At 39.8% G+C, this 20,765-nt stretch overlaps 1 protein-coding gene across 2 annotated transcripts in view; it reads right to left on the reverse strand.

Annotated features, from left to right (window-relative positions):
- LOC108615011 (homeobox protein invected) overlaps window positions 1-19,978 on the reverse strand; it is a 47,786-nt gene extending 27,808 nt beyond the window's left edge. The window contains exons 1-2 of one of the 2 annotated variants that reach the window (XM_089470152.1): window positions 18,231-19,978; window positions 971-1,324 (exon numbers count right to left, since the gene is read on the reverse strand). In XM_089470152.1, coding sequence (XP_089326278.1) covers window positions 1,281-1,324; window positions 18,231-19,599 — 1,413 coding nt within the window. In that variant the 5' untranslated portion in view covers window positions 19,600-19,978 and the 3' untranslated portion in view covers window positions 971-1,280. Of the gene's footprint in view, window positions 1-970; window positions 1,325-18,230 lie in introns of those variants that run through there. The other variant, XM_089470153.1, reaches the window with a different exon arrangement.
- Window positions 19,979-20,765: the final 787 nt, after the last annotated feature.

Below are 20,765 nucleotides of genomic sequence, written 5' to 3' on the forward strand. Positions count from 1 at the left end.
AAAAGTTGGAATAGACATGTACTAGCCAAGCTTCACTGTAGCTGTGCATGCAATTAGAACAGATTTTGGACAAGTGTCACCGCTACATGCATTCTCATTGCACACACACGCACACATCTGTACATCTACATCTGTATATCTATCTATTTATATTTAAACACATCTTTTTGCGGTTAACCGATTTCTGATTGTCTCGCTTGTTTTATTCAATTGCTGTTTATTTTTTACACGACACTTTTTATAGTCATGCACGAAATCGAAAATAAAATGAGCAAACAAAAAATAAATTTGAGAATTTAGTCTGTGTCCAATTTAGGCGTAGAGTCAATTGCAATTAATCAATTCCAAATATAAGCATAAACTACAAAATAATTTAACCTTTGAAAAGGCAATTAAATTGTTGCGACAACAGTCAATTGCCTAGGAACAATTACAAATGCTCTGATGCAGAAGCAAAGAGAGAAAAAAAGAGAGAGATATAGATGCTGATAATAGGAGACAGAAAAAGATACTCAGATATAGATAAAGATACATAGATACAGATTCAAAATCAAATACAGATACAGATACAGATACAGTTACAGTTACAGATACAGATACAGATACAGATACAGATACAGATACAGATACAGATACAGATACAGATACAGATACAGATACAGATACAGATACAGATACAGATACAGATACAGATACAGATACAGATACAGATACAGATACAGATACAGATACAGATACAGATACAGATACAGATACAGATACAGATACAGATACAGATACAGATACAGATACAGATACAGATACAGATACAGATACAGATACAGATACAGATACAGATACAGATACAGATACAGATACAGATACAGATACAGATACAGATACAGATACAGATACAGATACAGATACAGATACAGATACAGATACAGATACAGATACAGATACAGATACAGATACAGATACAGATACAGATACAGATACAGATACAGAGACAGATACAGATACAGATACAGATACAGATACAGATACAGAAAAGATTGTATATGCTGAAACAAATAGTTTCAGATCCAGATAGATAGATATAGATACTCACATACACATACAGTCAGATATAGATACTCAGATACAGTCAGAGGTAATCAGATACTTACATGGCAAATGGGAATGGAAATCGCAGTCAAACTACTTTGTTGTATTTGTTGTTGTAGTTGCACAATTAATTGAAGCTGAAGGCTCAACAATCAACAATCAACAATCAACCATCAACCATCAACAATTAACAATTACCAATTAAATAAATAAATAAATAAACGAATGCGCCAATTACCTGCAAAGAGAAGAACAGAGGCAAAAGGCAACTCGCATTAATGACCAGCGGCAACAAAATAAACAAATAAAACGCAGCCACTGCCGCGCACATGCAGCATTAGTTTACAATTAAACAATTGGCCATCGGATACAGATACCGATACAGATAGAGATACGTGTACTTATATATGTATGTATATATAGAACAGAAGTCGGCGCGATTTTAATCGCTTTTAGCGCTTGGTGCGCGGTAATTGAACCTATTCGAGTTCTGAGAAGCCTGGAATCTAGATACTCGCCTAGCAGACTAATTGAAGCACGACGATCTGCGGCGTTCCATGGAACACTTTTTATTCTTACAGCTGGCCAGACCAAATCGACTGTCAGTCAGGCAGTCAGTGCGTCAGCCAGCCAGTCAGTCAGTCAGTCAATCAAATCAGCTCAATGTCAATGCACTCGCCGCTGCGTAAAAACATTTTAATCAACTTATCAAAAAGTGTCAGTCAAGTCGGCAATCAACATTTGCCTGCGTGTGTGGTCCACATCGTCATCGTCGTCTCCAGCACAGCTCCAGCTCCAGCTCTGACTGACACCAAAGTTAAGTGGCGCACACACACACAGACACACACACATAGGCACACATATTTATATGAGAGCAATTTCAAAGCCAAGTCCGCTTTGCTCTCAGCTGAAGCCAGTTTCAAATGCAACACTGTTTCTCTGTATGTGTATGTGTGTGTGTGTGTTTGTGTATCTATGAACGTGCCTCTGTCTAACTGAGCCTCAGCCTGTGTAGTTCAGTTCAGCTGGGCTGTTGCAAAGCTTCAAGCCATCAATCTTATTGACACCGTTTTGAGCCGAAACAAGACCAAAATTCCAACTCTACTGAGGCCTACGGGGCACTGGGCTAAGACGCCGTAGCTGTCGAGCAGGCGTAACTGCCAATTGAGTTTTGAAACTAATTTCAACGAGCCTACGAGCCACGAGCTGGATGTGGTACATGTGTGTGTGTGTGTGTGTGTGTGTGTATGTGTTGGCTATAATAGATCAGCGCTAATAGATCAAAAATTACGAAATTATCACAGCTGACTTAGAATAGCAGAGCAATGAGAGAGTCGATTTTAAATTAGGGATATTCCCATTTGCCGATTTGTTTAATTCAATTAATTTTAAACAATTTATCATTCGTTTATTAATTAGCATTTGGGAATTTTGATGTTTGTTTTTTTGTTAAGTGTTTTCACAATTCCCAGCTTGCAGACTTTCACAAATGATATAACTCAGTTAATTATAGATGTGGGTGGCATTTGAGCTCTAGCTCTAGCAGCTCATCCATCACAGTATTTATGAATCATTCATCATCATTTTAATCAATTGATTTTGCATAATTTTTAACGTTGTCTGTCTTTCTTTCAATTGAAGCTGGCGATACAGAAATGCAATTTAATTACTAGAGTTCAGTCAGATGATCATCATCGCAATCATGATGATGATCATTGTCAGTTGTCAGCAGCTGGACTCGACTCGACTGTGATTGTCACAATTATTACGCACATAAATCGCAATGAAGCCCCAATGAGCACATCGACAACGATCACGATCACATATATCAGCATCATTCGAGAACGCTAAGGACAACGCCAGCAAATTGAATCGCACTCTCTCGCTCTATCACTCTGTCTCACTCGTGCAACTTTGGCTGAACGTACGCAGTTATCGCTGCGGATCAGTAGCTGCACCACTTGCCCCACTCGCTCTCTCTCTCCACTGCAAGCTGCATTTCATTAATGCTCGTTTCTAACTGCTTAATAAAATTTATTTTGTATGCACTGGAACGTGGACCGTGGTCGAACGAGCCAGCAGCAACAGCAGCAGGAACAGCAACAGCAGCAGCAGCAGCATTCGAGCTTTATTAGAGTGGCTCCTCGTTGGCTCTGGCTACGATTCCAACTGCAGAGTCTGTCTCTGGACAAGCTTAAGCGCTGTTCGTGTTCGCTGTCAACTTGGGTGGTCCCAGTCAGCCACAGCCAGGCAACAGCCATGCAACAACCAAACAACAACAACAACTACTACAGCAACAACAACAACCACAGCAGCGCGAATTTTGTATGAGGCTGAAAAGCTGAACGACTCGACTGCTGCTGCTTGTGCATTGACTTAATTTTATTATGCGCCCATCGCCTGGTCGTCGCAGCATGCCACATGCCGCATGCCGCATGCCGCATGCCACATGCCCCCTCGCCCAACAGCGCCCAGCTGCAACAATATAGATCAGAGTTAGACAATATCCGATAGCCTTATGGGAACTGCGCTTGCTTAAGTCATCAGCCTCTGCATTATCGCGCCCTGACATTATGATTGCAATTAGCCAAAAGACCAACAAAGCGACTCAGCGGCTCTAGCTAAATAGATGTGTGGGAATAGGCAACACGCCTTCAGTTTCAGCGCAACTTTAGAGACAAATTTAGATTTTTATACCCTGAACCCATTGAAAATGGGAAATCAGGGTATAATGGTTTTGTTGAAATGTATGTAACAGGCAGAAGGAGGCGTGGCAGACCCCACAAAGTATATATATTCTTGATCAGGGTGACGAGCTGAGTTGATTTGGCCCTGTCCGTCTGTCTGTCTGTCCGTCTGTCCGTCTGTCCGTATGTTTGAACGCGTCGATTTCCGAAGATATAAGAGCTAGAGACTTCAAATTTTTTGTAAAATGTTCGTAATTACAGCGCGGATATCGAGTTTATCATTAAAATTCGATAACTCATCCCGATCTTTTTTTATCGATGAAAAACCTTATCGAAAACCAGTTATAAAATTATATCTTCTACACCTTTATTGCTAGAGTCTCCAAATTTTTAATGTATGCTTATATGCAATTTATACAATTTCGGTTTTTGTTAAAATTTACCCCCCACCTCTAAATTCACCCCCTCACCCTCACTTTTGTAAAACGCGTATTTCAAATACTAGAGACTTGTGCTTCGGCAATTACATGCATATTCATGTTATAATCATAATCTGAAAGTTTCATGAAGATCGTACGTCCACAAAAAAAGTTATTAAACAATTAAGTTCTCATAGTAAGCGCACACTGCAGCCCGTGCGTGTTTATGCGTGGGTGCTTGTATGTGTATGTGTTTGTGTATGTGTGTGTGTTTCTTGTGTAAGCTGAAAGACGCGAAAAATTATTGAAATAGCTAGCACTCCAAGGGTTCAGGGGATCTCGTAGTCGAGCAGTCTCGACTAGAGCTTTCTTACTTGTTATATATGGAAAAGTTTAATAGATTTCTATAATATTTAATGAAATATTTATATGGAAAGTGTGGCTCATATTTCAGTCATTCATAATATAATTACTTATATGGGAGCTGCACTTTACTTAAGCTGAACTACATTGAATTATCAACTGGTTGTAGCTTAGCTGGAGCAGCACAGTAATGAAGCAGCAATTTCCAACAATGAACTCTGTTCAGGATAGTTCTAGAAGGTGTCTGAAGTAGCCATACAAGTTGCCTCATTATTACGATATTTACCAGATCTTGCTTTCAGATGGCTTTTGCCTAACGAAGCAAATGAAACCTAATTAACTAATGTAAAAACAAATTTTAATAATATAAATTTCAATATTTTAACAGACTAAAACTCATGCTTCTCTCTTCATATATAGACATTGCTGTGAGTTCCTATATTAGAGGTGGAAAGTTGAAAGCTTCTTTCGTATCTAAAAGGAAAGTTGGTTGATTTGGAAATTTTGTACAGGATTTTGGACTTTTAAAATTTATTAATATGAATTATATTATTTATGTCAATATTATTAGTGAATTATGTTACTTTCAATGTTCAATATTTAAATTCAAAAATCTTTTAAAAGCATATATTCTTTATTTTAATTTTTTTTTTGTTTTTTTTTTTTTGTTTTTTTTTTTTTTGTGAACGTGAACAATAGCAAAATCAATGTAATTAATTTTCTGCTTTTTGCTTAGTTATTAACAGACTAGACTAGACCAGACTAGCCTCAAAAGAACAGCGCTAAACAACATTTAGGATTGCTTTCAAGCTGCTTCACATAGAATTGAATGTTATATAAGATGTAGAAAAGGTTAAATAGATAAGCTAGAAAGGTTAATAAATAAGCGGAGTCGTCATAACCGAACTCTACAATATAATAGATAGATCGAATATCTGTTACACATCTTTGTATATAGTATATATAGAAACACTCTTGATTGTATGGCGTATGATATCATGCCCATATTACATATATGTATGAATACTATTTTCAATACGCATATTAATAATACATACATACAAACATATACGCACACCAATTGGTATGCATTCGAGCATTTGTATCAAGTTGAGCTGCTGGTCCGCCGGTGGATTGGCGCCCCTTTGCGGCACTCACGCCGCATCGTTTCCGAGAAGAAGACTTAGAATCTCTCAATTATCGTGCGCTACGAATACGAATATTTACAGAGCACTCGAGGCATGATGGCAACACCGTTTGGAGATCAGCTTCGTAGCTTCGTAGCTTCAGCTACAAATTTCAGCAACAACTTTTCAACTTGTTTCCGTGGGCCGACGATCGCGCAGCGCTTTGTTTCTCACTAATCTCAGCTGATTTGAATTCGCTTGGCCACACAGCTGAAGAACTCTTTTGAATGGTACTCAAGTGTCAAGAGATTATGAGTTGGCCAACTCCAGCTCCACTACCAATTCCAACTCCAATTTCAATTCCAATTGGAGCCCAAAATCATTTCACATGATAATGAAGCAGTAATTCCAATAAGTGTGACTATCGGTTTTACTGCGGGCCGCACGACGCTCGCCCCACGATCGCCACGAACAAGTAATTAAAGCGAAACAAGTAATAAACAAACAATAAGCAAGTCGACGCCGACGCCGATGCCAACAAATGTGGGCACACTGACTGAAGCTGAGTATATTGATCGCTATGCAAAGCAGCAGCAGCAGAAACAACAACAACAGCAAAAAGTGAAACCAAGAACCATCAAAAAAGCAACCAAAAGCCCAGCTCGCTTCCCAATTAAACTTGACAAATGCGGTTGACCACACGCACGCATCGAAGCATCGAGGCATCGCAGCATCGAGGAGGCATCGGTCACCGGTTATTGTACGCTGTGACTCTCTGTGACTGTGACTGGAACTGAGCCCTGCTGTCGTGACTGCCCGGCCCGCCCGTCACTCACTGGCATAAAATAATCAAAGCTTTCCCCCTCATCCAACAGACGACAGACATGTCAACTGTATGACAACCACATCAGACCCAACAACATCAGCATCAGCCTCAGTCGCAGCCTCAGCCAAGGCAATGGCCAACGGCTAGCAGCCATCAAAATGTCAATGAGAGCCACAAATTCCTGTACAGGTTTCTCTCACTCAGCCCGAAGCCATTTCGAAGCTGTGATCCGAAGGGTGTTAGTTATGTGCCTCAATTAACGCCACGCAACATTAAAGCTGCCCACAAAGAGCAAACAAACTCAGCGGAACTGATTGATCTATAAAGATATCTAAACTCAATTCAACTCAGCTCAGCTCAGCCTAATGGCTATAGCTCAGCTCCACTAAAATTTGGCAACAAATCTTCTGCTTGGGGGGCGAGGCAAAGAGAAGTTTCGATTATCAAGCTCTCAAGTCTCCCGACATATATCTATAAATGATAATCTAGAGTTGATGCTATTTATTAAGACAAGGCTAAAATATTGGCCTCAGCTCAGGCAACACTTGTAGCCGTCTGCTTTGGCTAATAAAATTGCATATTTAATTTGGCTGGCTCTCAAATTGTACTCAATTAGCATCTGAGCCCCATTAAAGAGCTACACATAAAATATATGGCTTTTAGTAACACAATTTACTGTCCAAGCATTTTATATTCATGAATCAGTGCAATTCAATTGAGTTCAAACAAAACTTCAGAGAACAAATCAATTGAAAGTGAAATACGATTGCGTATAATCAAATACTCGTATTCATAAATAAAGAATCAATTTGTAAAGAAAAAGAACTGGATAAGATCTGCAATCAAGCATCTTGATATGAGCTCATTATTAAAAGCAAGCTTGGCTAGGCTGAGCCAGAAACGAGTGCGAGATAGAGATACAGACAGAGATAGAATTTCACATAGAGATATATAGATGTGTAGGAATATAGATTAATTGATATATAAATTTCATACGTAAAAGATATTATACATTTACAGCTATATCGACTTATATCTAATACAATATATATGTATCTGACCTGTTTATATCTATATATCTTTATACTTATATGTATCTATATATATCTATTAGATTTGATATATATGATTTATACAGTTTTATACTACAAAGTTATATATATAAGCAGCTCAGATACAGATACTCAGCTGCAGATACAGCGATACAGATACAGATACATATCCAAGCGCAGGCTGAGTAATAAATAAACGATTAAAAGGCCACAAACAAATGAATTGTGGCTGCCGTCAGGTTTAATTAGTTTTCAATAAATTCTTGCCCGACTTATTGTTGTTGCTGCTGTTGCTGTTGTTGTTGCTGCATTCGCCTGCTGTCTGTAGTCATAATGAGGCTTATTTTGATTATTTGTTTATTTGTCTGCTTGTTGGCTTTTAATGCATGTTTATGCCAGCCAGCAAACTGACTGACTGACTGACTGACTGACTGACTGACTGACTGACGGACTGACTGACGGAGTGACTGAACGGACTGGCCCAAAGATTGATCGCACACGAAATGAGCACGAATAATAATAAGAGAATATGAAATACCTGCCCTGCCCACTTTGGGCAGCTGATGAATGAAGTCATTTGCTTGTAGAAAATATTTTGACAGCTGTAAATATCGACGGCAAGCCGTAAAACATTTCGAGCTTTTTGGTGGTGTCTTTGCGGACTGTCTGCCCGTCCGTCCGCCTGTCCGTCCGTCTGTCCCTCGATTTCGATCGCAGCGCGGCGCGTTTCCAAATTAACACAAATGAAGTTATAAAAATGATTTTTATATGCCAGCAATGCGATTCATCTGAATTCATCTGAATCCAAATGCGGAAACTTGTCTTTTGCGTCGAGTTCGGCTTTTTGGCTTTTTGGCTTTCTGGTGCCCCGTCTGGGTGGTCCCCAAGGTACACGATCCCTGCCTCGCTGCCTCGCTGCCTCTCTGCGCCCAGCCTTAGCCGCGAACACGTTACGTATACGCATAAAGTAACGAAATCAACTATGGAATTTCGGCATGTCGTTGGCCCCCACACACACATTTTGGGGCCATGAGTGTGAAATTGTGCAAATGATAAGGTGGATAGCCCCGAGCCCAGAGTCGAACAGCAACGCCCATTATTAATCTAGCGTTGCGAGCGATAAGATGCTCCATAATAGCTGATAGGCATGCGATGCTTATGTAAATATGGGGCATTCATTAGGTGATACCCTGTAAATAGCAGCGAGTTTAATTTGAGCCCCCTTTAGGGGCTATTTCTATATGCGCAAAATATTTTTAAGTTTTGCCTGTCTTTAGGAGCATTTTCTATAGAGTCTCGAATATGATGTGCATATGTGTGTGTATATGTGTGTGTATATACAATTCCAGAATTAAGCAATTGATTATGATATGATTATATAGTACAAAAATAGATTTCTTATCAACATTTACTACTTAAGAAGCTGTTTTTCATATTTGACGTTAGTTGATTTGGTAATATATGGGATTTGACTGAAATAAACCTAGCTAGAACATCAATATTTATCTATAAGCATTTTAAGATTTAAGCTTCTCAAGCTCTTATTTTTATTGACGATGGTAAAGAAGAATGGCATCTCTTATATTAAAAATCAATAAATGGAATAAAACAAAAATTAGAATATATAATAAATATTCTGACAATTTACAGACAAGCAGCACACCAAATAAATAAATACAAAAATAAATAAATCAAATCGATAATAAAAGACAGTCCTACACGCCTCTGTTTAGTAATTGAAGAGCAATTTTCTCTCAGTGTAGAACTGAGTGCCATTGAGCAAACGCAGATAAACTGGACGCTGGCCTCACTCACTTTTGCTCTCTTTGCAGATGCTGCTATCATACAATTCTGAATTGGTTACAGCTCGGCAGAGTAGCAAAGTGAAGTCGAACCAGCAGTGAATTACAAAATCTGCTGATGATAAAACCGGGAGACTCTTCATAGAGTTATACACAGGTAAAATGCTCACAAATTGCGTGTTGAGCCTCGCTAATTTGATAATTATACATACGAACACTTGACCTTAAACTTGTATAGAATTATATATATACATATGTAACATATATCATATACATATAATATGATCAGTATATATATTATATATTCATTTAGTAATATGTAATAAGCACATATCTATTATTATGATATTGTATGTAAAGTCAGTAATATATACTTCAATACAATTTATATATAATTAGAGACGGGGAACTATTCTGAAATTGTTGAGCTATCAATAAAATTTGAAAATTGTGTAAGCTAAGCAAATTAACTAATATAAACTTGGGCAGATTCGTACGCATTTATTCAACTTCAAATTGATGCTGCTTTATTTGAATGCAGAAATTTAATCCTCTTCAGTTTATATTTATGTTTATTATGTTAAATTCATTCCATAAGATTTTTAAACAATTTTTATTACTTCATTCAGCTGCTGAAACATAGCAATTCATTAGGTAACAATAAAATTGTTAATTTTGAAAAAATGATAAATAGAGCTGCCTAAAAACTTTTCTGTTGAACATTATAATGCATTGAAAATCAATTGAAACTGTTAAATATTTAATAAATAATTTAAAAATTTCATTTAACATTAAATAAATATTTATATGCATATTATTTAAGTTATATATTACAACAGTTAATCTATGTATATTATTTGTTAACTTTGATTAAAGCAAAAGCAAAAGCATTTTATATGGTTTATAAAAAGAAACAAACAAGAAGTAAATTTTTAATAAAAACACTATTAACCGCAACTTGATTAGATATGTATTTAATTTTATATTTTAATTATAAAAAAAATTATATTTAATTTAATAACTTCACTATTCAATAAATAATGTAATCCTAATCAAAAATGTAACCACATAAACCGCTTAACATTTCCAATAACAATTAGAGCTAAACACCCACTGTGCCCAGTGACTGCTGGGTATAAAAAGACAGAGAGGGAAGGAGATAGAGAGAGAGAGGGAGGGAGGTAGACGGAAAGAGCTATACGGCGTGAGTTAATAATGTTTTGCTGCAGCAATTGCGGGTCAGAGCTGTGCAGCAAATGCAATAACAGCAGCAATAGCAGCAGCAACAACAACTACTAAAACAACAACAACAACAACAATTGCAGATCGCATTAACCAAATGCGGTCAACAGCACAGTTTAAACGACATTTTTGCTAGCTGATATGGTCTCGATTTGGAGTGCGGCCCAACTCGGACAGTTTTATTGCCAGAGTTGTTGTTGTTATTGCAGTTGTTGTTGTTGTTGTGCCTTAAAAGGCGTTGCCAGTTACAGTTCTTGCAGTAACTGCTGCCGCATCGGCTGCTTCGGCTGCTGCGATAGCTAAACAGTTAAAAAATTAATTTTTGTCACTTCATAAATCGCTGAGCTAACATGGCCACGCCCACATTCAAAGTCTCCGCCAGATAGAGCATGTGCTAGTCGTTGTTATTGCCAGGCCGTCTGCCTTTTAGGTGTTTGAGTGTTGAAGGCCTTTAGCGTGCGTCAGGAAATGCGCAACATTTTCATTTAATAACAACAACAACAACAGCAACAGAAACAACAATAACAACAACAACAACAGTAATAACAGCAAATTGTTAGACTCGCAAGTTGCCTGCTCCAATGGCTTAATTTGCCTTCTACGGCAGGCGCTGTGGCGCTGCCGCCGAAGGAAGTTGCTCGACTTCTAGAGCCCCGACGAGTTCTGCCTCTATGGCTATATCATGATTATCATATGACGTGACAGCTTCGTATTCATATTTGATGTATGCATTTGGGTCATAAACCTCCTCAAACTAAATGCTGTCGTTACCGCCCTATGGCTATGGCCTCCCCAGAGCAAATTGACTTCAAATTCTGTTGGCTTCGAGCAGGAGCTTAGTAGATTGTTTCACAAGAACTTGGCCAGGTTGAAATTAATTGCGAAACTTTGACACAATTTACAGAACTTTATGACGTCATTTAATTGATGTCAACGTTGAATTTGCCGGATTTACTAATTAGTCGTAAATATTGAGCTACGAATTGCTGAAGTTTGCAAATGCAAATGACAAGGGAACTTGGATAGTTTTATTAGCATGATAATAGTAATAGTAATAATGGCATAATAATAGTTGATTCTAAGTTTCTTGTAATAGAGAAATATGTTAAAATATATATTATTATATTATGTATATATCTGCAAAAGTTTAAAGGAAATTGAAACAAAGAGAGGAAGAGCGGGATGTGTGGAGAGGGAGAAATAATGGAATAACTACAGAGCTGTCCATATTCGACTGACCTAATATCGCTTTGGGCCCATTCTAATCGACGAGGCCTGTTCGCAGGCAATTTTATACGGTAATAAATGCAAGTCAACCCGGATAATTTGTTGTAATGTGGTTCGAGCAATGCCGGGCAATGGATGTCTTTGGAAACACCTCAATACTAGACGACACGATAGCAATATTCTCATTCGATTGCCTTGGTCGCTTTCGATTTGGCACCTTTAGATTACATAAAGCATCGCCAGTCAAAAATATTTCTGTTCTTAAGACTCATCAAGGGCAATTTTCAATTCAATTTCAATTTCAATTTTCAATTTTATTTCATTTCACTTGCTCACTTACACATACTGTGTTCTCTCCTCCCCAATCGCAACTCAATCTCTAATGTGCACTTCAGCTTTCCAGGGTATCTGCTAGTCGCACACACCTACAACATCATGTCGTCTGCTCAGCTGACTGCAACAGAGGGAGTCCAAGCACATGGACGGAGCCAACTAATTGGCTCACACAAGTGCCGCGCGGCACACATTTGCACTTGCCACCAAATGTTGCATGTAGTTGTTGCAAATGGGCTAACAAATAGATTTTGCACATCGATAGTCGGGCGCCACTTATTGATTCCGTGAAGCAATCGCAATCGAAGTGCTATTAGCCGGCGTCCAATTGACGCGCAACACCCCCCGCCCCCCTCTACTCCAGCCATTCCCTGTTTTACAGGGTATTTCGAGCTATTTGCGATGGGAAATTACAAACATTTTGAAGTATTTTCGTTAAACTATTGTAAAATTGCGATAAGCGAAGCGTTTTAATGGGGAGTTGGCAAATGGGAATTCTTCCCCAACGACGCATCGTCTTCATCGTGTTCAGCTGCTGTTTGATGTGCCAGCAAATCGTTTGGGGGGCCAATTTGCTAAGCAAATTTTCCATTGGGAAAATGCGCACAGAAAGGCAAAACTTACAGCTGCGTGGCGCGGAAAATTCTTGAGGCGTGTAGAGAGTACAGAGAGTTAGAGAGGGAGAGGGAGAGAGAGAGCTGAAGGTAATTGCAGCTAAGGCTGATGGGTAATTGAAATTCGTTTGTTTATGTTGTCATTGTTGTGGCAGCCACAGCCACAGCTAAAGCCACAGCCACAGCAGCCGCATGTTTGTTGTTCTGCTGTTGTTGGCCGTGCCTCGTTCTGGGGCAGATTGAAAATTACTTAATGGTTCAGTGGCGATCCGGCTACGGCTGCGGCTGTTTGGCTACTGTTAAATGAGCGCCAAGTGCCGGACAAATGCGAAAATTGCCGCGATTCGAGCAGAGACTGAAGCTGGAGCTGGAGCTAGAGCTGGAGCTCGACTTGGCTCAGCTGCAAGTGGCAACAGTGTGGCAGCTGCGGCAGCCAACAGCTTAAGCGTGTTGACAACGCATATTTATAAGCCCATTACATTTTTATAGACAACAACATATTTCTGATAGCTGGCCAACAAAAGCCAGTCGCATTCATTTTGTGGTCGATCACTTTTTAGTTAACCAATGAAATGGCATATTGCGTTTCTATATATGTCATTGGCAGCAACTGCAATTTGTGGTTCGATTCGTAGGCACTGAGCTATATAATTATAAATATATAAACCTAACATCTGCCAGCAAATGCAATGAAAAAATGAAATGAAGTTCCCAGCGCACTCCAAACTAGGAAATGTTTAACCCTGTAACACATAAAGAATTGTCCACAAAAACCCATTTAAAAAGCCAATGAAGAATAGCGTAGAGGGGGAGTGACTCATTGGGAGACATGCTGAAGTTGGCAGAGAGCTAGTATATATAGTATTCATTCGACGCTTTTTCCTATAGCTAAGTATATAGCAAGACTAAAATTATGAAATAAGAAAGAGGCGGACGATGGACTGAACGACAAATGGAAGGGTGGACGGTTGGGCGGATGGGTGGACGGATGGGCGGACGGACAGACGGACAGAGCGAGAAGCATGGACAGACGAACGGATGAACAAGCGGATAAGCGGGCAAATAGAGAGATGAGCACGTACGGAAGCCAAACGGGAGAGCATTCGATCGAGACAACAGACGGACGGACAAACAGACGAGCGGACAGAAAGACGGTCATACAGACAGATGGACGGGCGGAGAGAGTTATGAATTTTAAGCAAATTTAGGCTCAAAAGAAGCCCCTAGAAGGGACAGGAAATTTGATTACATTAAAGATTAAAGAGACTACATCATCTGCTTCTGTATCTTACATAAGCAAACACAAGCACATTATACCCCTTATTTCCATATTCAAGTAGTATAAGGTATACAAGCAGCAACAATAAATCAATATCGGCTAAGCGTCTATATCGGGCGCAACTGCAATTGGCTCAACTTCAATGCTAATTTAGCCAATAAAAATAGTTTGCTATTTTTAGGATTTTATTTCGAGTATATTTGAAGCAAGCTAGCAACATGCAATAAATTTGATTGCCGTCTCGCAATTATTAAAGTTTTTCGTTAAATAATATTCAAATGTTTTGCAATAAATAACTGTTTTATGAGCGCAGTCGACTGCTAATTCCGCATAAGCACACCCACTCGCACACACACATACACATGTGCCGCATTAATTTGTCAAATTAACACCTTTTAATAAAATTTAATAATTTTTCTTGTCGTAGTCAAGGCAATTTTTCAAAAGCTCTAAATTTATGACTTTTATTTCAATGTTTCGAGTTGCATTTAAATATTTTTCCCCTTCTCTCTTTTCATGTTTTATTTTCTGTTAACTGAAATCTCGCTGCTCCCCCTCCAGTTGCAGCCCCAGCTCCATCCAGCTCCAACTCTTAGCTCCGGCTTCAACTTCATCGCCTACAACATTCATTCAAATTATGGAGCCGCAATGCGATCGAGATCTCGTTTTAGTCACGCTAAATTTAAAAAATCCAAGCAAACAACAACAACAAGCACTGTAATAAAATGCATAATACATTTTTACAACAAAACACACCTTAAAAAAACTGAAAGAGACAACAACAAAATGGTTGGAAAAAACGTTTCATTTTCTGGTTAATTAGCGAGCGCGACAAACCCAAACAAAAGCGATTTATGCACTCAACTTTTAGCTTTGAATGCGCGATAAGAGAGGGAGCAGCAAACGGGGAAAGGGGTAGCGTAGTGAGCGGCCATATATAGGGGGCTGGGCAGGCAGATGGGTAGCTGGAACTCAGTTGGGCGGGAAGTCAAATGTGAAGCTCACATTAATCAGTCTAATAGGCTAAGTAACATCTTGAAAGTTTACTATGCTTCACAAGTTCAGCGAGAATGAAACAGTTGAAGTTCGTTAGACGAAAGTGATGGACTAGTACATATGCTAGAATCTGCTCCAATTTGGAAGCGAAGAATACAGTTATTAATAACTACAGATCTGGATATTCCTTGATATAGAACTAAGAATAAAATGGAAGCAGCAGGCATGTCAGGGATGGAAAATGAACTCATAAGTGAAGAGCTAAATTTTTAACGTAGCCTAATATCAATTGGATTTTGAATCGAGGTTAAAGTATTCATTCCCTATCCTAACTAATCGTCATCATTTAAGTTATATAGATATACACAATTTAAATTAATTAATTATTTTTTTAATTAAATTTAACTAATATATAAATTACTTTTATCACGGGAATATTATTTATATATTACTATATATATTCATATGTATATACATGTATTGTATCTAAGTAACTGTATATTCAACAATATGATATAGATAATATATATATTCTGTGTCCAGCATTATAAGCAAGCAATTATAGAAGAATGAAATTCTGTGGGTTTTAACTTTTAAGAGCTATGAACTATGGGGCAAGTGAGAGTTTGTGTTGACAACAACATTAACATCTATTTTATATAATACGATGATGATACCTGTATATGATATAGTATACTACATATTAAGGAAGAAGACAAGCACATCTAGACAGACATACTGACAGACGAACAGACAAATAGTTCAGATAACCAAATGAATCAAGGTGTTAAGAAACTAAGAGTGTTAAGAGACTAAAGTATTTTAGGAAACATAAAAATTTATAATATATAGTTTAAATCAAATGCATTTTTAATTTTTTTATTATGTATAAGAGTATACATATATTGTATGTATATAAAACAATTTCAATATATTTAAATATCTTTGATATGCGTAGGAAGTCAGCATTCCAGTATAATATATATATATTATTGAAAGAGGAAAGTGGGGGAGAGAGAGAGACAGAAAGAGCGAGAGAGAGAGAGGGAGAGACAGCGAGAGAGATAGTGAGAGGGAGAAAGACAGAGAGAGGCAGAAACAGCAAGAAAGATAGGAAGAGGAAGAGCGGCAGGGAAACAGAAAGAAAGAGAGATGATAAATTACTTAATAATACTAAATATATAAATATATCTCAATATATCTATGTATATATAAATATATATCTCACATCTCTCCATCTCCCTTTCTTCATTTACATACATATGAATATCTTCAAATTTAGTTACACTCTAATCAAGAGATTCATTACCTCATTACCTGGCTTACCTAACGCACATTATTCATTACTCATTACGCATTATTTATCCACTAAAACGCGAACATAAATAATAATAAAAATTAATTAATATCAGAGTATCAAAAATGAAGAAGAAGAGGAAGGAAAGAAGCAAACCGAGTCTATTTGATTATTGTGACGCCCACTTGAGAGCTGTGCGTGGATAATGGGAAAAGCTAACAAAATGACAAGTTAAACATGAAACGACCCTCGCAAACAACCCCAAAGCCAAAGGAAATATTCAGTTCCGAGTGCCTCAGGCACTAGTTGGCCACATAAAATTATTAGGCAAACGATTACCGAAAATTCCCTGCGGTGGCATAAACTAAATTCATGAGTGCCATGATTATGGGCAGAGGAGGGGGTGTGTCAAAGCGAGAGAGAGAGTGTGTGAGAGAGAGAGAGGCACGCGCATAATGAGCTTAAGTTATGTTACATAAGCCATAAGGACATAAAAACCACTCGAGCAAACACTTCATGAGTGGCTAAAGGAAGTCGAATGTGAACTGGGTAGCTTGGGTATGAGGCGAGGATGCGAGGGTGCGGTGCGGTAGTGCTGGTGGTGGTGGTGGTGGTTGGCAGTGTGCCATGCTGGAGTGAGCGTGTCATGGCAGTTGCCCCTTTCCTTCCTCTTTCATTTTTTTTGGTGGTTGCAACGTAATGAGCTGCAGATTGACGCCGCTGTCTGGATACGGTGCGGCGTACTCTGTGGTTGCCACATTGTTTGCTCAACTGTTTATGAGCCACTCAACCACTCAACACTACCCACTCAACACCCTGTCCATCTATCTGTCTGACTGCCAGTCCTCCGTGTGTGCGTGTGTGTGTGTGTGTGTGTGTGTTTGAGGAAAGGGACTATATTTGTCTAATCGAAATATTCCTCCTTTTGAATATGAGGTTAGTTCGTAGTTGAGCAGCATCAATGAATAATATCTTTAGACTCTAACAGCTTATTATTTAATCGATTTTATTTGAGTGTTATTGTGGTAATAACTTTAAAAAAAAAAAAAAAAAAAAAAAATGTATAATATTCTTTTCTTAAATATTCTTTTCACTCTAAAAGCTAAGTTTATATTACTCTTAGCACAATTTTGAATAGAAAAATCATTTACTTTTAATTGAACTCTTCACAGTATGATTGATAATTGATTATTAAAAACATTAAAATATATTCCTGCATGGAAATTAAATATTCTCTAATTTTATAGATTTTCTAATACACATGTACATAACTATATACATATTTCATATATTAGCTCGTTACTAGACTTTAATATATATATTTTCAATTTCATTTTAGTGTTGCAGATAATCTAGCTGAATACAACAGTTAACGATTATATTGAGATGAAAAATGAAAGCAGAAATCATATCATATAAAATTTAAAGTGTTTTCTTAAAATTTACAAAAATATAGAAAATGACTCCTAATTTCCTATCAAAAGATTTGCTCATATATAAATTGTTTATAGCTTTCAGCTGTATCATAAAAATATTTACATTATATATTTATATCTATCGATTATCAATTCCATCATTATTATATATATTTTATAAATATTCTATATTTTATAGAATACTTGAAGCAATTATAGATAAGTGACCTATGATCTATTGACCTATTGATGTAAAACTAATTATTAGAATCTGACTCAATTTGACAGAAGATCTTTCCTTTCTGGGATTGGTTCCAGATTTCAGGCTTTATGAACAGACGTAATCAAATTTATACAAAGAACATTTAGTTAGCATAGTTCTTGGAATATCCATCCATATTCAAAACACCAATCTCCATTTATATTTATTTAATATTATTCCTTTTCCCCTGCAAGGACACTCACCTGAGCTGGGGCGATCGCTGTAGCGCGTGCAGTAGACCCAAGCGGGCCACACAATGGGCGTGGAGCTGGTGGATGTGGCCGTCGCAGTTGTTCCGTTATCATCGGCTGCTGCCTTGCCAGTGGCTGCTGTGGCCGCTGCAGACGCTGACGCTGGCGCCGGCGATGTGGCACTGGGCGACTTGACCAGGTCAACGGCTGCCGGATTGTTGGCGGTGCTGCTGCTGGTGGCGGTGCTGTTGGAGTCGTTGCTATTGCTGCAGATGTTGGCCAAGGTGCTGGAGAAGCTCAGGCTGGGCTGCGTTTGCGTCTGCAGCTGCACCAGATTCAATGGCTTCGGGCTTTTGCGCGGCGTCTTCAGCGCTGCTCCGGTGCCAGTTCCAGCTCCGATGCCAGCGCCGGCGCCCGTTGCGGCCAGACGCTGCTGCAGACGTGAGCCAAAGTCCGCTTTGAGTATGTTGTCGATGCTGAACTTCAAGGCGCGTTCATTATCATTCAAATTATTGTTGTTGTTATTGTTGTTGTTGTAGTTGTGATTGCTCTGCAACGGCTGATAAGGATTTGGATGCTGCTGCTGCTGCTGCGTCTGCTGTTGCTGCTGCTGCTGCAGCTGCTGTTGCATGAGCAGCTGATGCGGATGCGTTGCGGGCGCTATGCCCAACGCCGTGGCCGTCAATTGAGCCAGTGCATCCTGTCCGGCCGTGGGCCTCATGGCCGCCATGGCCATTTGCAGCTGCTGTGTGACCTTGGGTCCACGCAGGCCGCCCAGCGGCATCACAGCAGCTGTGAGCGCGTTCACCCTAGCCGCGGCCATCAGCTGCATCTGCTGCTTCATTAGCTCCTCCGCATAGAGCTGCGACTTGCGCAGAAACTCCTCCTGGAAGCTGGCCGGCGCAGGCATGGGATGGGCAGCATCCTCGGCGGCTGGCGCATGAGGATTCACATTGTTGGCCACGCTGCTGAAGGCCGACGGGCGATAGAGCTGGCTCATAAGCAGGCGCTGCCTGGCCTGGGCCGCTGCCACCTGGGATTGCTCCTGGCCCACGCTGAGGACGCTGTTCTCGCTGCAGCAACTGGCCGCATCATCCAGCTCCTCATCGTCATCGTCATTGGGCTCCTCCTGGTCATCCAAAATATTCACCATATGCTCATCGCAGGCTGAGCCTTCGTCCTCGTCCCCATCGTCCGGTTTCTGCAGCTGCGGACTGCTGCCGTGGCCACCAGCTGCACCTAGGGGCAGTGGCAGGGGCAGGCAATCGGGATGCATTGCAGCAGGCACAGCTTCTTGATCCTGATGCTGATGCTGATTCTCGTTGCTGCGTTTCAGTGTCAGATTCAGCGTCGGATGGCGGCTGCTGGCCAGCGTGGACATAAGTGTAGCCAGTGTTCGATGGCAGTTCACTGCGTCAGACGTGCGCCTAGCCCAGGGTTAGAGGCTGCAAAGCCGTCGGCATTTTGATGTTGCGCTATTTACAATTCACAATTAGTTCACACGCACACACACACTCGCACACAGTCGGTGTGATATGCACACACGGGCAAACACACACACACAAGCACTTTCGTTTCGTTAGGTCGTCTCGCCGCTAGATGGCGCTCACGCACGTCTGGCATTCAATATTCAACATAGTACTATTCAACGTTCGAAAAAACAATAAAAACTCTCGCCCGGTTTCCGTTACGTGCGCTCTGCCAGTCAGCTGAACCAACTGAAGCTCCCGCGAACTTGCAACTAAACGAGACGGCAAAAATGAGCAAGAGCGAGCAGTCGCCAGTCAGGCCACAGGCCCAAAACCGGAACGGCAATAAGAACAAAACATATACTCACACACACACACACACTGAGCGCAGATACTGCTCTCGTGCGCTCTCTTTTCCACCGCTCTCTCGCACAATTCGAACATCCAATGAACGGCGAGCTGCGCAAGCTGCCGACTGACTTTGTATGTGTGTGTGTGCACGAGGGTGTGGGGTAAATGTTACACTAGCGTTGTCTCGCTCAGACAACGCTCTGCCTGGCCTGACCGACCGCCTGTCAGTTGAGGTTATGTTAAGTGTTTGTATATTTGTTAATTAAGTGCACTGCCAGCGTCGCTGCTTTTTCCAGCTCCTGCTGCCGCTGTCGCTGCTCCTACTGCTGCTGTTGGTCCTATTCCTGCGGATGCTTCGATACCAGCTTCATCTCCGCTTGTCTTTTTGATTATGCGCTGCAGCATTTAAGTCGTAAATCTCCAACGTACATAAGTTTCTTGCTTGTGGCTGCGCATCTGCAGTCCTTTTAGTGGCATACTCCATCCTCTTTTTGCACACATCTACAAATGCCTGTGCGTCTGTGTGTTTGCTTTTGTGTATGTGTAACACATGCCACATGCTTTGCCTCCATTTGCTTCCATTCTTCGTTTTTCTTCTCTTTTAATAAAAGACAACAAAAATGTTGCGCTTTTTGATGTCATTGTTGTTGCTGTTGTTGTAGCTGTAGCTATAGCTGTAGCTGTTTTTAGCCCTGCGCTTTATAAATCACCACCACAATTTTGTTTC

The sequence above is a fragment of the Drosophila arizonae genome, chromosome 5, assembly GCF_054131065.1.
Source record: "Drosophila arizonae isolate 15081-1271.41 chromosome 5, UAZ_ARI_1.0, whole genome shotgun sequence".
NCBI classification, from domain to species: domain Eukaryota; kingdom Metazoa; phylum Arthropoda; class Insecta; order Diptera; family Drosophilidae; genus Drosophila; species Drosophila arizonae.